Source organism: Sorex fumeus, unplaced genomic scaffold (assembly GCF_029834395.1).
Source record: "Sorex fumeus unplaced genomic scaffold, SorFum_2.1 ptg000149l, whole genome shotgun sequence".
Classification (NCBI taxonomy): Eukaryota; Metazoa; Chordata; class Mammalia; order Eulipotyphla; family Soricidae; genus Sorex; species Sorex fumeus.
The window spans coordinates 598,852-615,091 of record NW_026606206.1 but is presented as its reverse complement, the minus strand read 5'-3'; the positions used below and the strand labels follow the sequence as shown (position 1 = coordinate 615,091).

The 16,240-nt window shown below is 41.7% G+C and overlaps 1 protein-coding gene across 4 annotated transcripts in view; it reads left to right on the top strand.

Annotated features, from left to right (window-relative positions):
* The window catches only part of RCL1 (RNA terminal phosphate cyclase like 1), a 55,128-nt gene that overhangs the window by 22,381 nt on the left and 16,507 nt on the right, over positions 1-16,240 (top strand). The window contains exons 4-7 of one of the 4 annotated variants that reach the window (XM_056106932.1): positions 1,743-1,817; positions 2,465-2,589; positions 10,008-10,133; positions 14,406-14,562. In XM_056106932.1, coding sequence (XP_055962907.1) covers positions 1,743-1,817; positions 2,465-2,589; positions 10,008-10,133; positions 14,406-14,562 — 483 coding nt within the window. Of the gene's footprint in view, positions 1-1,742; positions 1,818-2,464; positions 2,590-8,118; positions 8,245-9,978; positions 10,134-14,405; positions 14,563-16,240 lie in introns of those variants that run through there. The other 3 variants (XM_056106935.1, XM_056106934.1, XM_056106933.1) reach the window with 3 other exon arrangements.

Genomic DNA, 16,240 nt, shown 5'->3' with positions numbered 1-16,240 from the left:
TTGTCAACTAATTTGGACATTATAGAGATGGAAGTGGGACGGTAGGAACATATATGAAAGACAGAGTGGACAGAGAGATGTTACAACTTGATAGTTATTAGTTATTGGGGGGTGGGGTAGGGTTGGCCACACCCAGTTTTATTTGGGTTACACCTAGTTCAACACTCGGAATTACTCCTGATGGTGCTTGGGAAAACTGTATGGGATGACAGGCATCAAATCCAGATTGGTCATGCAAGGTAAGTCCCCTCTTCACTGAACTATCTCTCCCACGTTGTAGAACTGATACCTACTAAGGTGGTGGGCCGCTCAACAGGTGTCTTGGTTGGTGCTTTGGTTTACTTTGACTTAGAGTAACACAACTGTAAACATTAAACTACCGTATTGTAAAATGTGAATAAAAGAAAACTAATTTTTTTCATATTCTTTAAACCAGTAAGAAAGAATGAGCTGGAGTTTCCAGTTTGTTACCTGAGTGAGCCTAGCAGGTTTTCAAATTGTTTCCTAATGATCTAAATGATTATGATGACTCATGAGGCAGGCCTTGATCTCCATGTCATAAATGAGGAGGACGAGAGAGATAGTACAGTGACTAGGGTGCTTGCCTTGCATCTGGCTGACCCAGGTTTGCTCCCGGCTTCAATCCTGGCTTCCCATATGGCTCTTGGAGCACCACCAGAAGTAATTTCTGAGTGCAGAGCTAGGAGTAACCCCTGAGCATGGTGGGTGTGGTCCAAAAACAAAAAGAAAAACAAAACAAACAAAAAACCCACCAAAAAATGAGAAAAGGGGAATTTAGAGAATTCAAGTGACTTATCTTACTTGTAGACCTAACCTATCCCCACTAATGAGCCATGTCCTTTTTTTTATTCTTTTTTTTTTTTTAAAGAAAAGTGAGAACATCTTTATTTAAATGCCACAGTGCACAAAGTTGTTCTTTCTGTTGTTTGTTTTGGGCGTTCAGTGTTCCAGCACAAATCTCACCAGCAGTGTGACCTTTCCTTCCCCGTTGTCTCCAGTTTCCCACCACCCCCAAGGCTGCCCCTTGGCGTGCACAAATTAGTTTATTTTATATTGTGTGTTAAGCAAAATGGTAAGTGGAATCATCAAAACTATTGTTCCGTAAAAGATGATTTATGAAAATTGTCATAATTCACAATAGTGTATTAAATTAACGAAACTAGTTAAAGTCATTATCTGAGGATTCACTGAGCTGTTTGTTGCTAGTTGAGCCTTCTGTGTTACTGGTTTCACTTCTTGCGCTGTGTGGGCTTCCATGCTACCTTCCCATCTGATTTGTTGTGCTCCTACCGCTGCTGTGTCAGTATTGCGGACTTTGGAGAATCCCAAAGTGTGTGTGGTTATGTGCTCCAGCAGCGGTGGAACTGGGAAGCTTCATAAGCTTGGTGTCTTTTCTGAGATTAGAGTTGAAGCTGGGTATTGAAGCTGTAGGTGCAGCTGCTGGGGCTTCGGGTGGGGACTCTGACCACCCTCCCTCCCAAAGGACCCCAGAGTTTTCAGCCCGAACACCAGTATGCCTGTGAGTTTTGTTGTTTTGATTTGGAATCTCTTCTGAGGCTGGGCTGTTCCTATTGAAGACTGAGAGACCACATCCTTTCTTCTTACCAGACTGTATCATCTACCTGGTTGCTAAGCCTCATTCTCCATCATGTGATCTTTCTTTTTGTCTGCTTCAAGTTTTGATTAAACTTTTCTCTCCTCTTCCTGAATTAATTCTATAGGTTGATGTCCTAAAAGCAACAGCCCTTCCTCTCTTGAAACAGTTTGGGATTGATGGTGAATCATTTGAGCTAAAGGTATGAATATATGAATTGTTTGTTATTTATGACTGTGTTAAATATTTTTGTACAAACTTAATGGAAGATCTGTATGCTGAGCATCAGTGTTTTTAAAGAGTAAGTCACTTGGGGCTGGAGCAATAGCACAGCGGGTAGGGCGTTTGCCTTGCATGCGGCCGACCCGGGTTCAATTCCCAGCATCCCATATGGTCCCCTGAGCACCGCCAGGGGTAATTCCTGAGCGCAGAGCCAGGAGTAACCCCTTTACCCCTATGCATTGCTGTGTGTGACCCAAAAAGCAAAAAAAAAAAAGTAAGTCACTTCAGTTTTATTTAATACAGAACTTCGGCAGATCAGTTATTTGTTAATTTGTTATTATAGGAGAGGGGAATAGAGTCTGAATGTTAAGAACTGGGTTCAGCTAATGAATGAGGTCAGACTCTTCATTTTAAGGAAGAACTGGACCAGTGGTGAAGTAGCTCGAATTTACATTCTTCTTAAGGGTCCATTGATCTTTGAGAGACTGACAGATTGAATGCAAAAGAACTTTCTTTCTGAGTGCTAAGGAAGTTGCTCCTGGGTATTTGATATCCTTACCAGATGCTGTATCAAGATGATTCACTCTTTCTGCATCCTCACGGTCTGTTTTCTGCCCATGTATGTAGATTGTGCGACGGGGAATGCCTCCCGGAGGAGGAGGTGAGGTGTTGTTCTCATGTCCTGTAAGGAAATTCCTGAAGCCCATTCAGCTCACAGATCCAGGAAAAATCAAGCGTATCAGAGGAATGGCGTATCCTTTGCTTTGGGTTCAAGATCCTAACTTTTTTCTCATCTCATTAAGATAATGATAATTCATAATAACTTTACTTCTTCCTAGGGTTATTTCCATTTTAGATAGAAATCTTGGAAAAGTCATTGGCTGAGATATATTTTTGCTTTATTATGTGCCCCACTCTGACGTGTATGTGTGTGTGTGTGTGTGTGTGTATAATTTTTTTTTATCTAATGCTTAAACCAATAATTTCCATGCATGTTATATTATCTTGAGAATTTGGTTTGGGGACTACCAGTGGTACTGTAGTCCATTTCTCAGAGAGTTTATCACCTGGTGAAGAAAATGAATATGCAAATAGTTAAGATATAATGTGTATGGTGATATAGATGTTTGCATAGTGGCCTGGGGGAGCTAAGAATAGTGACCAATAGGATATAGGACAGCTGAAACAGTAACAGTGATCTTATGTTCTATTTCATAAGTACTTACTTTGTTTCTGCTTTGGTGGTCATTTAATGTATTTTTGAAAATTCTTTATTGAGGTCCTGCCACAGCAGTAGGGGATTTGCCTTGTGCACAGCTGGCCTAGCTGAGCCGGGTTCGACTTCTCTGCCCCTCTCGGAGAGCCCGACAAACTACCGAGAGTATTTTGCCTGCATGGCAAAGCCTGGCAAGCTGCCTGTGACGTATTTGATATGCCAGACACAGTAACAACAAGTCTCACAATGGAGATGTTACTGGGCCTGCTCGAGCAACTCGATGAACAATGGGAGGACAGTGCTATACAGTGCCATTTACTGAGGTATAATATGATTGATCACTTGATCACTTGACATCCTGTTATTCATCCATTTGCTTGAGCAGGCGCCAGTAATGACTCCATTGGTCCCTGTCACATGCTAGTGTAGCCCAATGACGTCTGCTCGTTCTAGGAACACGAAGAGCCTTAAACCATTCAGGATCTTGACGAAGAAGTCTGACCATCTCATAGGTGGGCGGCCACGCGATCTTTTGACGTCCGGTGGAATCCAGTCGGTAGTGGCTGTAGTCCAGCGGTCATCTCCAAATCTCATTACGTTTCCAGCCTATCTGATTTTTGACGCCTTGGCAAACGAGACAGCATCCCTGATTCTTGATTGTCGATGGAGGTCTCTCTCATTTGAGTGAAGCATGATACTCTAAGCATAGCTCTTTCGATTCCTCTTTGGGAGACCCGAATAGCATTTTTATCCTGTTTTCGTCGGGCCCAGGTCCCTGAGGCCTATGTTAATGCAGGAGGATCAGTGGAATCGAAGAGATGTGCCTTGAGCCGGAGGTTCTTCGTCCACTTGGCTATTTCTTCGATGCTCTTGAAGGCATTCCAAGCCGCTCTCTTTCACCTGTGCAACTCAGGTGCCAGGTCATTCATCATGTTGACTTCTCGACCTAGGTACACATAACTGTTGCATTCGGAGATGTTTGTCCCATTTAGAGCAAATGGAACATCAGGAACGAGACCATTTCTCATAAACATTGTCTTTGTGAGATTCAGCTGTAGTCCTCCCTTTCCACACTCATGGTTGAATTCGGCCAGCACTTGTGCCACTTGGCTGATGTTTGGTGTTATTAGAACGATGTCATCAATGAAGTGGAGGTGGTATAGTTGCCGACCGTCTATCTTCACTCCCATTTCTTCCCTTTCCAGTCATTGCATGATGTTCTCGAGGGTGGCACTGAAGAGTTTTGGTGAAATGGTATCACCCTGCCGAACCCCTTTCTTGACGTCAATGATCACCTCCCGGTAGAATGGTGAGATCCTGGTAGTGAATCCACAATACAGCTCACAGAGGATCCTGATGTATTGAGTTTCAACTCCCTGTTTGGCTAGGGCTTTGATGACCGCTTCAGTCTTATAATATGATTGACAGAAAAAAAACTGTACATATTTAATGTATGCAGTTTTTGGTTTTTGTTTGGGTTCTTCAACAGGTGGTGTTCAGGATTACACTCCTATCTGTGGCAGGCTTGGGAGACCATATGTAGTGCCAGGGATTGAACTCGCACCAGCCAAATGCAAGGCAAGCATACACACCCTCTGTACTATTAGACTGGCCCTGGTATCCTTATTTTTTAATTTTCTTTATTTCTGCCCATGTCACTGTTTTTTACATTTTGATTGCTTCAGATTTACCTTACTCTTTTTCTAGTTCTCTCTCTTTTTTTTTTATTAGTGAGACATCATGAGGTATAGTTGTAGACTTAAAAATTTTTGTGTTTGGGTTTCAGTTATACAGTGATCAAATACCCATCCCTCCACCAGTGCCCATTTCCCACCACTATGGATCCCAGTATCCCTCCCACCCCCATTTTCCCATCCCACCCTGCCTCTGTGGCAAGGCATTCCGTTTTGTTCTCTCTCTTATTGGGTGTTGTGGTTTGCAAAAGAGGCAATGGATGGCAATCATGTTTGGTCTATAGTCTACTTTCAGCATGCTTCTCCCATCCTGGGAGGATCCTCCCAACACCCTTTATTTGGTGTTCCCTTTTCTATCTGAGCTCCCCTTTTCCCTAGCATGTGTGGTTGGCCTCCAAGACTCTTTTTCTAGTTCTTTACGACGCAAAGTTAGTATTTTTCTTTATTGTTTTGGTAGAAAAATTATGTGTATTGTTATATATAATCCCCTCCCCTTATTTTCACTGTATCCCAATGTTTTGATATATTGTGTTTTCCTTTTCACTTGTCTCTAGGTATTTTTTAACTTACCTTTGGTTTTCTTTGACCCAGTGTTTGTGCATGAACATGTTGTTTGTCATGCTTTCATGTATTTACCATTTTCTTGTTCTTTTAAGAGACTTGGGTTGGTTTCTTAAATCTTAAATTTGTTAGGATTTGTTTGTGATTTAGCATGTTGGTCTGTCGAAAATTCTCTGTATACTTGTATATTTTGTTATTTCAGGGTTGAATGTTCTATACATGACTGTATATTCTGTGTATTAGGGCCGTTTGGTCTATAATGTTCAAATTTACTTTTTCCTTGTTGATAGTCATTTTGGATATTCTATTAGGAATGGGCCAGCGATAGAGGTCTTCCCTTTGAACCCCCTTCTCATCCCATATAACCAAGCAGAAACCCAGTGGCACTGCAGTTAGTAATCTCCAGCGTCACAACCAAGTGTGAGCATTGCTACCAGGTACATGCAATCCCTGGTATAAAAGCAGCAAGGGAAATGAAACCTTACTGATTGCCATTGAGTTTTGCGGTTTTCACGATTTCCAAAAATACTGTGGTTGATTTCATACTTACCTATGAATTCATGCACTCTTTTAGAACTATTTTTGTTTTTATTCGGTTTGTTGGGTTTTTTTTTTTTGTTTTGTTTTGTTTTGCCTTTCCTTTGGAGATTAGCTTTCTTGATGTTAATGTTAAACTTTCTTAATGTCACCTTCCTTAATTGGAGTTTAGCTCCTTTATTGAATCATGGCTGTGAGCTTTGCTCAGAATTGATTGATTCTCTGTAGTCTGGAAATGTTATTTTCAGCACATGGTCACTTTTGATAAGATCTTGTGGAGGCATCCTGGGTATCACAAGGCCATCATACTGAATTTCGTCTGTATTCTGCTGGGTGTGCATGAGGCTCTGCACAGGGCTTTGATGCTACTGCTGTGAAATGGGGAGAGCTTGGAGTTAAAAAGTTGAAAAAGCCGAGTTTGGAGCCTGGTGGGGAAAAGAGCAGTCTTTGGGTAAAGCGTTAGTTGGTTTTGTGATTTTTCTGCTTGCAAGGATGGTTAAGTATTGGTCTAAACTTGGAGGTTGTCGTCCCCAGAGGAAGGTTCTCATTGGGATAATGAGCTCTGCTCTGTTGTGTTTGTGGTTTCACACTGCACAGTGTGCCTCCATTTCCTCAGCAAGTGATCAAGAACTGGGAGGGAGTTGGGCTTGGTTTCTGCCAGTAATTGGGCGTTTAATGCCGGTCAGTCTCTTTCAGCTACCTGATACTGGGCCAGAGAGAAAGGAGCACTTTGTTTCAGTTTGCTGCTGACCTGGTGGCTGGGACATTGATGATGTTTTTTCAATGAAGTTAGCTAGGGGCAGAAGACGGGGGAGAGCTGGGGTTTATGGGAGTCGGTTTCCTTTCTCTGACTATAAGGGAAAGTTCTTGGAGAATCGTTATTTCTGTCTCTCCCTTACACATATCACAAATTCCTTAGTTTTCCCTGGTCTGAAACCCAAGGGAGGCTGAAGAGTAGAAGTTTAGCTGTGAATTTATCGCTCTTGATAGGAATTCTTTTTTTCTTTTGAAAATGTTTGTTGAGGTATTGTGATCCATAATATCATTAATGGTGGCTTTATATATATATATATACTTTATTTCAACACTACACCTGCAACCAAAGTACCCGCTTGTTTCTACCAGTCACGTATGTCTCAAAGCCATGCTGCCTGCCACACCTCCCCCACATCCCCCACCTGCCTACCTTTAAGCAACATAAAGTAAATTATTTTGTGCCTTCTAAAGGGGCAGGCTTATGGAAAGTGGGAAACGGTGGACATGGGTGGTAGGATTGGTGTTGGAACATTACACTTAAAACAGCTGCGTTATGAACAACTGTAATTCATGATGCTTAAATAAAGTTTCAAACTTACTTTTTTTAATAGAAAAGAGAGAGGATCCTTTAGGTTCCTCACATTCTAAGAAGAGTTCTTGATTTCCAGAAGGATAGGAAGTTCTGCTTTGAACTGTGAGTCTTGTACTACCAGTTTTAAAAAGCTATAGCTGATATTTATTGGACTGCTATTACATCTCAGGCATTGCTGAGAGCTTTGCCCACATTACTTCGTTTGACCCTTTGAACTCTGGAGAGAGTATTAAGATTGTCCCTTATTGAGAAAGGAGAATGTAAAGGCCGAAGCTATCACATTAGACCAGACTGATGTGGTTTGCTGAAGCCTGGACTTAAGTACAGTTAGTTTGATTCTTGAGTCCTTAGTTGTTCTTGGTAGCACCGATACTTTAAGCCGGGTGACCTCATGGTGACTCTGGTGTAGCTGACTTTAATCCCTTCTCTTCACTAGCTAAATTCTAGTAGAGCTTCTACTGAATTGGCACTGTTCTGCCTGGTTTCCACATCTCTGGGCAGGTTGGGGGAGGAAATTGTCTTTGGGGAATCGGATGTTTAATTTTGAAACTTGGGTTTTGTTCCAGTTGCCCTCAATAGAAGCTCTGGAGCCAGGAATCTGGTACTTACATGCCACATGATTGCCATAAAATAATGTACCTGCAAGAATATTGGGAGCCTTCGAAGGTCTGAGTTTATATATTAGAACAGGTATTCCTGCTCTCCAGGGCATAGAGGATAGCCTTGAAACTCAGAAATCATTCATTAAGTCCAAAGGGTATGAGACCCAGGACTGTTTGTCTAAGCTTCCTGTGGTCAAAAGTACGTTCTGGGCAGAAAAACGTTGTGATGTAACTGAACTCTATGTGTGTATTGAAAAATCCCTCTTTGCTCTTTCCTCATTTCAGGTTTGTCCTTTGAGTCAGGTTAAATATTTATTGAATATTCTTGAGTACAAAAGTAGTGTGTACCTGGGAGCTCTGAGGGATACCAAAGTGGAGCCCTTTTCCTTATGAAGTGTGCATTGTTGAAGAGGAACCGCAAAATGTGTGCATATGAAGGGAGATGCCTGGTGAGTTCAAGTGGATCTAGATCATAGGTGTTGACTGAAGGTTTTCGGGAGAGAGGAAACTCTGGAAGGAAAATGGACTGCAGTTCTGGTCGAAGAATGTGGGTAGTTTGAGTGGGTTAGAGGGGTTGATGGTTCTAGAATAGGAACAAACACTGAGCAGGCTGGAGGTTCTGACAGTGAAATCTGGTAGGACTTGATGCTACTCGATGCTACTCAGATTCTCACTACTATGAAAACGATTCGATAGCACAGCGGTAGGGCGTTCGCCTTACAAGCGGCCAACATGGCCGACCCGAGTTCGATTCCTCCGCCCCTCTCAGAGAGCCCGGCAAGCTACCGAGAGTATTGGATATGCCAGACACAGTAACAACAAAGTCTCCAATGGAGACGTTACTGGGCCCGCTCGAGCAAATCGACGATCAACGGGAGGGCCTTTACCTTTACCTTTACCTTTTCTTGAAATATTCAGGATGGATCATGAAGGGGAGCTAGCTAGATGCTGGTGAACTCCTTTGCATAGACTCAAGTGCATTTTGTCTCTGTAGCTTAAATGAAATGAAACTTTTGTTATTTATAGGTGGGCTGTGCTAGGTAGACCATATGCCTTGTTTTTCTTGCTGGAAATCCCACTTGGTGCTTATTTTAAGGGTAGAGGAATATATGGTCTCGACTCTACATTATTCATTGAAAGTATCAGTAGTACTGTAGCACTGTCATCCTGTTGTTCATCGATTTGCTGGAGCATACACCAGTAACATCTCATTGTGAGACTTGTTACTGTTTTTGGCATATCAAATATGCCACGGGGAGCTTGCCAGGCTCTGCTGTGCAGGCGGATACTCTCAGTAGCTTGCCGGGCTCTCCGAGAGGGGCAAAGGAATCAAACCTGGGTCGGCCTTATGCAAGGCAAATGTCCTACCTGCTGTGCTTTCGCTCCAGCCCAAAAAGTATCAGTATATACTTTATTTTTGATTCATGAGTAAATCTCTGTAATAAAACTATTTTAGTTAATAGCTCCCTCCTTCTCAAGCACCAGCCTTTTCACCATTGCTGTTAGCTACTTTGTTTTCTAGGGTACCCTATTGAAAGTGTTAATTTTAGTAGCAGCCCATGCGAGGCCCATATCTCCCACAAAAGGGGTCTTTGAAACTAAATTGAAATTATCCCTTGTAAGCTGAAAAGACAATAAGGACCTATTTAGATCTTTTGATCTTTATAATCAACAGTCACAATGCTCTGGCTAATCTTTTTCTGCTATAAGAGACCAGGGAAGAAATTGGAATTGGCCTAAGTCATCCCCCTTACGGTCCCTATTTTGAGTTTTGAATCGTAAGAGAAGGACTCTTATGAATCAAATTATACCAGAGGGGTCATTAGAGAATACTTCAGTGGAAATCAGATTCCTGCCATGCTTCATTTGTTTCAAAGTTGGTTTTCACCATTTCTAGGGGAAGAGGTAATGGATAGAACATGTAGAGAAGATTTGGGAAGCTTTTGCTTCATGCATTCCAACTCTGCATTTGGAAATTTTTCAACGTGAACTTTAAATGCCTTTTATAACAGCAACGTAAAAATTACCTATTAATTTTTTAAAAAATTTTAAATTGAGTTATGCTACTTTATAGTAGTTCATACAGGTGGAAAATAGGTTAGAAGTAGCAGCCTCAGAATGTTATAACAGTTTCAAAGTATTTCCTAGCTTTACAACAGAGTTTTCTGTGCTCTGGAGCCCAGCAGAATGTGTCCTTAACTCTAGACTGCAGGTACTCCGTACGAGTTTCGCCTCAGATGGCAAATAGGATTGTGGAGTCTGCAAGGAGCATCCTCAACAAGTTTATACCTGATATCTATATTTATACAGACCACATGAAGGGAGTCAACTCTGGGAAGTAAGTATGATTATAGAGAATAATTCTACAGCTGCCCCTGCCTTCTTGTTCCTCTTCTAGCTGAAGTTAAAGCTGCCAGCTCTCAATTTGGGTGGCGAGTAAAGAATGACCCCAGTGTTTACAGAGAAGGAAATAAATCATGGGGGTGGAGGGTGGTTGGGGGGAGAAATGGGAAGTAATGGATGAACGGGCACCAGGGCTTCAGTTATACTGGTGATATGGGTGAGTGGTATAGCCATCTATCCTGATCACAGACTCAGCAACACTGTAAACAAGAGGTCTAAGCTGTAGGTAGCCGTTGGAATTTTGTAATGTGTCTGTCCAGTTGACAGGCGGGGAATGGGGATGGGGATTGGAGAGATGGGACGAAATATGGGTACACTGGTAGAGGAAAGTTGATATTGGTGGTGGGATTTGTGTTTAAATATTTTATGCCTAAAACTTAACTAATAATAACATTGTAAATCATGGTTCTTTTTTAGTTAAAAATTAAAAAATATAATAATATGAAAAATTAAAAAGGAATGATTTTAGAATGATTCTCCTTTTGACTGCTGTTGTCATCAGTAGGCATCTTTGGAGTCTTCCATGGAATGGATCACTGTGACCACTGCTGAGAGCAGGGGACTAGCCTCAGGGCGTTAAAGCAGTTTTTAATAGACAGTGCTTCAAACTTTAAATTCCATCTGTTTTCTGCTCCCACAGAAAAGTTAAAGAGGCTTGTTCTTTAAGCCCATTCGTGTTCTTCCTTGCTTGCTTGCTTGCTTGCCGCTGTTTCTTTTCCTGCCTATTTCCATTCTGTAGAAGCCTATGTTCTTTCTCAAATACTTCTCTCTTTCCCTTCTCATCTTTCTGAACAAGTCTCAATAAAACTGTCTGGCTTTACCAAGCATCCCTATTCCCCCCACCTCCAGTTTTTTTTTTTTTTTTTTTTTAGTTCTCACCCCCTAGGTAAATAACAGTTTAAAATGGGGGGGGGGGCAGTTTAAGGAAAAAAAACTGATGCCAGTTAACTTCTCTCAAGGAGAGAGCCCACAAAAGTTGTTCTTGTAGATTTGAATTTTGTTAGTAAAAGGTTTTGTATAAAACTTCACGTTAGAAAATAAAATATTAATCCTGGTCCTGGTCCTCCCGTTATTCATTGATTTGCTCAAGCAGGCCCAGTAACATCTCCATCGTGAGACTTGTTGTTACTGTGTTTGGCATATTGAATACATCACAGGTAGCTTGCCAGGCTTTGCCATGCAGGCGAGATACTCTCAGTAGCTTGCCGGGCTCTCCGAGAGTGGTGGAGGAATTGAACCCAACTCGGCCGGGCCAGCTGCACGCAAGGCAAACGCCCTACCGCTGTGCTATCACTCCAGCCCAAAATATTAATAAAGATTTGTATTATGAAAATACTGGGTTGAACCAGTAACTTAGGGATGCAAAATGCTTTAAAATGAAAAATTAAAGGAAAACAGAAAAGTTGATAGTACAGTGAATCCTAACATAGTTAACAATGATTGTTTTGATGGTTTTGCTTTACTACTTTTGTGGGTTTTCTTTGATTTTTGTTTTGCTAAGCCATTTCAGTATAATGATGGATTGTAGCTTTAAATTTTTGTATTGTATCTCCTAAAAATTAAAATTTTTGTCTGAGATTGTTAATGATTTAGAGCACCATTTTAAAAAGAATAGTGGAATCATAATTAAGTTTTCAGATTATATTTCCTAAAAATTAAAATACTGTCTGAGATAGTCTGTTAATGGTTTAGAGCACCATTTTCCCCCCTAAGTAGTACCAGACTCACCCTTTTAAAAATAGCTTTTCTGTCAGGGTTTATTTTAATTTCAACAATAAACAAAACAAGTAAGTGGTACTTGTGTTAGGAAATTTCTGGCCTTCAGGAAGCCTAAAGGGAAATACAAAGGTGATTTGAAAAATACAGGCTGGCTCAGTTCAAAACAGCAAAGGTAGTGGGGTGGTGTCAGAGATTAGAATTGGGAAAGGATTTGTGCGCAAAACTGGTCATTTCTTCTGAAGTTGAGAAAGCAGTGGCCCGAACCTTTGATTTATTGCTCAAATTTCCCCAGTGTTTTTTTCATTCATATCATGGGAATGGCAGCAACTTGGATCTGCAGGTTACCATGCAGGTGAAAAGAGTACATTTAAGCCACTAGAGCAATGCTTAGAACATGATGTTGCTACAGAAACGGTAGCTGCTGCTGTTTCTTTCTTGGCCCTTCTTGGACAGAGGTCTTAGAATTATATGTTATTTTCTGGGAAGAGAATACAATGGGACAAGGGAGAATTGGAAGCAGAATCAGCGCCCCATCTTCTAGCTCTGCTAAAACATGGTCAGGAATAAGCAGAGCAGGTCTGAAGGCCTTGCTGTCCCAATTATTGTGGACTACTTATAAGGCCATTGGGTCAGCAGTCTCTAATTCACAGTTGAGTTCTGTACTTGTTTCTGTGAAAAAGATGTCCACACAGATCAAGTTGTGAGCATGATGGAGTCTCATGGGTTATCAAGCCAAAAAAAAAAATAATGTAAAACTAATGTGTGTGTTTAGTTTTCAAACCTCAAATTACAGAAGGCAAACAGAAGCTTCCTTCTTTCTTTTGAAATTGTAAAATCATGGGTGAGTACTCTTCTTGGTCTGAAGAAGTCAGGTGTTAATGTGAGGTAGGTTTATTAAACTGGAACTGAGAGTTTGTGGCTGCAGTCTAGAATCCCAGAGGCTTTTTAGTACTTGGTTTCTGTGCCAGACATCTGTTAGTGTGATTTCATTTTGTTTCTAGTGACTTAAAAAATAAATTTTTATCCTTTACCAATTGCAAAGTTTTGGAGACGGTCATTTGCAAACTGGACTAATGACACTGTCAGTGAGGTCATCTGTTAGCTGCTTTGGCTTGTCCCTTAGAATAGGTCTGGCTTAATGGGATGGACATACATAGAGTTCAGTATGCTTTTGCATTCTTTGTTGTCTGTAAAACAGTATTAAAGGGGAAGAATCCCAGTTACGTATGACGTTTTATGGTATACATACCTCAAAATTTTTAAGTGGATAGAAAGATTTTGGAGTTCTTTGGAAATGTAGTTAAGTAAATGGGTGAGGATAATCTTGAAGCTTGTCTTCTGGTTCTTTGATGTTAAGTCAAGATCATCTATAGAGATTCATTTTAGCTTATTTTCAGTATTTTAAATTTTTTTGTTATTTCTTCTACACCCAGTGCTGCTTAGGGCTTACTTCTGGTTTTGCACTGGGGATAACTCCTAGTGATGCTCACTGGAGACCATACTAGATGCCTAGGATATAACCTGGATTGGTCTTATGCAAGCTTTACCTGTTGTACTATTGCTTCAGCCCTGAGAGGTATTTGCTTTTACTGTTTATGGACTGACTTTGGTATAAAGCTAGGTATTATTAATCTCTGTGACTATTAACACTTGTTACCATTGTGCCCCTAGGTCCTTGTCCTTGAAGGCTTTTTTCCAAATGTTTGTTGGGCATCAGAGTGAGTGAGTGGGTGGTAGTCGAGAAAATGAAGGGGATGTTAAGTTCTGTCTTTGGGGTAGTAGAAGCATAGTTGGAGAACCTGCTCATTGACAGTTGAATTCTGAGATGCCCCTGGGGAACAAGGACAAAAAGATATGCCTTTCTTAGGCCTCATTTGGCTTAGCACATATTTTTCATTATGGGTGGAGAAGCCAGATGTATTCAAGAAGAGCTGTAATAGGTGGTCTCCAGGTTGCTCCTGCCTTTTGGACTGGCAGAGACTGAGGCGACCATTGTTAAGGCTGTTTAGGAGAGCTGACATAGTTTTTGGAGTCTGGAACTCGTGCGTTTGAAATGCATCTTAGTCATTTTCTAGCTGTGTGGACTTGGTGCAAGTTGCCTTATCCTCATTTGTAAGCTGGGTTTTTAATATTTACTTTGCAGAACTGTAATGTGTCTAGCTCAGACTGGTAGAAAATAGGTGCTCAGAATCAGCAATGCTCAAAATTGCCAGCGTATTGTTACAGATTTTCCTAGTAGAGTCTGAAAATAAAATGAAGACAGAGGTTGGCAAGGGAGAAAGCAGTGCAGACTTGCCTCTCCCTCAGCTGTACTGTGTGTGCCCTCACTGAATTATGTCTATACTTCCAGGGTAGACAGTAGGAAGGAACTCTGGTTGCGGACTTGGTGTAACAGGGCAGAATGCCGTCAGAGAAAAGCTTTTCCTTTGTGGTGAGTGTGAACCCAGACTACTACCCCTACTCAGCATTTGTGCTTTCGACTCCCCAGATCTCCAGGTTTTGGGTTGTCACTGGTTGCTGAGACCACCAATGGCACTTTCCTCAGTGCTGAACTGGCTTCCAACCCCCAGGGCCAGGGGGCAGCAGTGCTTCCAGAGGACCTCGGCAGGAACTGTGCCAAGCTGCTGCTGGAAGAAATCTACAGGGTATGTCTTCAGCCTCTGCAGCTTTTGTGAGGGGAGCCGGCAGGAAGCAACCCTCTTGTTCTCATTCTTAAGCCTTGACAGCACTCTTTCCCTTCCAAGGGTGCAAGCCTAGGTTTTAGCATTTGAAATAGTTTAGCATTAATGGTTCTCTAAACTGGTCTGTAAGAAGAGATCAGCCCCACTGGGCAGGGCTGGTAAGTATTAATGAGGAGAAGAGTGGAAGTTGAGCATCCAGAAGGGAGAAGGCGGTAAACAAAGCTGAATGATGGAGAGTAGTCATTAAAGAGTTCCAGCATCCCGACCAAAGCAGGTACTGTCTCCCGTCCTGCCTTGCCTTTGCCATCTAGGAATGGGGACTCCTTTTCAGACCTTTGAAGAGAGGCTGAAATTCTAGACTTTGCATTTTGCTAATTGATTCATTTTGATAATTGGTAGAAGATGATGCCAACAGGCTAGACATAGCCATTTGCTATGCATTTAGATCAGGTTTCTCAAGTTTTTTCTGACCGTAGACCCTTTCCAGACTTGTACCTTCCTGGGGCCCCTGTCTTATGGGTTGTACCCCACCCCCATTTAGGCCATTTTCTTCTTTTTTTCTTTTGAATTCTTTATGTAAACACACGATTTATAAAGTTGTTCATAATACAGTTGTTTCGGGCATTCAGTGTTCCACAGCAATCCCACTACCAGTGTGACCTTCTTTCTACCATCGTTTATGCAGCTTTCACCTGTGGGCTCTTAGAGTATCTGAAGACCCCTAGGGAGCCATCTGGCCCACTCCTAGATGAGACTACTTTAGAACATAGAAGGTCTCGGAAAGGCAGCCCTGTTTTAGAGCATGGTAGGGGCTGTGGAAAGCTTGAGAATTTGGAATCCCCTCAAAAGGAAACATGATCCTGAAGGCAAAAGGTCATAACTGGTTTTTTTGCTTCTGTAGTTAGAGGAATGCAGCCCACACCAATCTACCTCAACCTCCCCTCTGGTTAGTAGCAGTCTTTTCTCTTTTAACCCAAAAGAGAGCAAAATGCACATATGCGGAGAGCCTCTGTTACTGTCTCTGAAAGATAGGTGATCTAAATACAAAGGGCAAAATTGGAGCAGGAGGAATAAAATGAAGCTGCCTTAAAATGCTCTCTAGATTTCAGATACTTTCTTGGAGAAGAGTCACTTAGATTTCTGTTAGTTCATGCTTCCTTTTGCTAAGACTCCATACCAGGAGACCAACACTTCTCCCTTGGCATACAGACTCCAGGACATGCACTGAGGGACGGTCTTTTCTCTTTCTCTTGTGCTGGACCCTACATTCTTGAACTGAGCTTGAGCAAAAGTTATGTTCTGTGATTGCCATTGGGTGGTATAATGTTTGCAATGTTATTTTCTCCAGCTTAAGAGTCTTTGATCTCTGTTTATGGGTGTATTTGTTCTGGTTAATAGTAATATATTTGTTCTTAGTTAATAGCCATGTCTGTTCTTTTCTGAAACATTCAATGAAGTTTTTCTTTGCTGAGTATGTTGATGCCGCAGCTGCAGTATGCAAGATTAAACCCCATCAGTGTGAGCCATGGGGCAGTAAGGAGGAAACCTGATTTGGGAAATAGTTCTGAGCATGCGCTATTCCCAGGTTCAATCCTCACCACTGCATAGTCCTTTGAGCTCCACAGGGAGAGTCTCTTCAAGC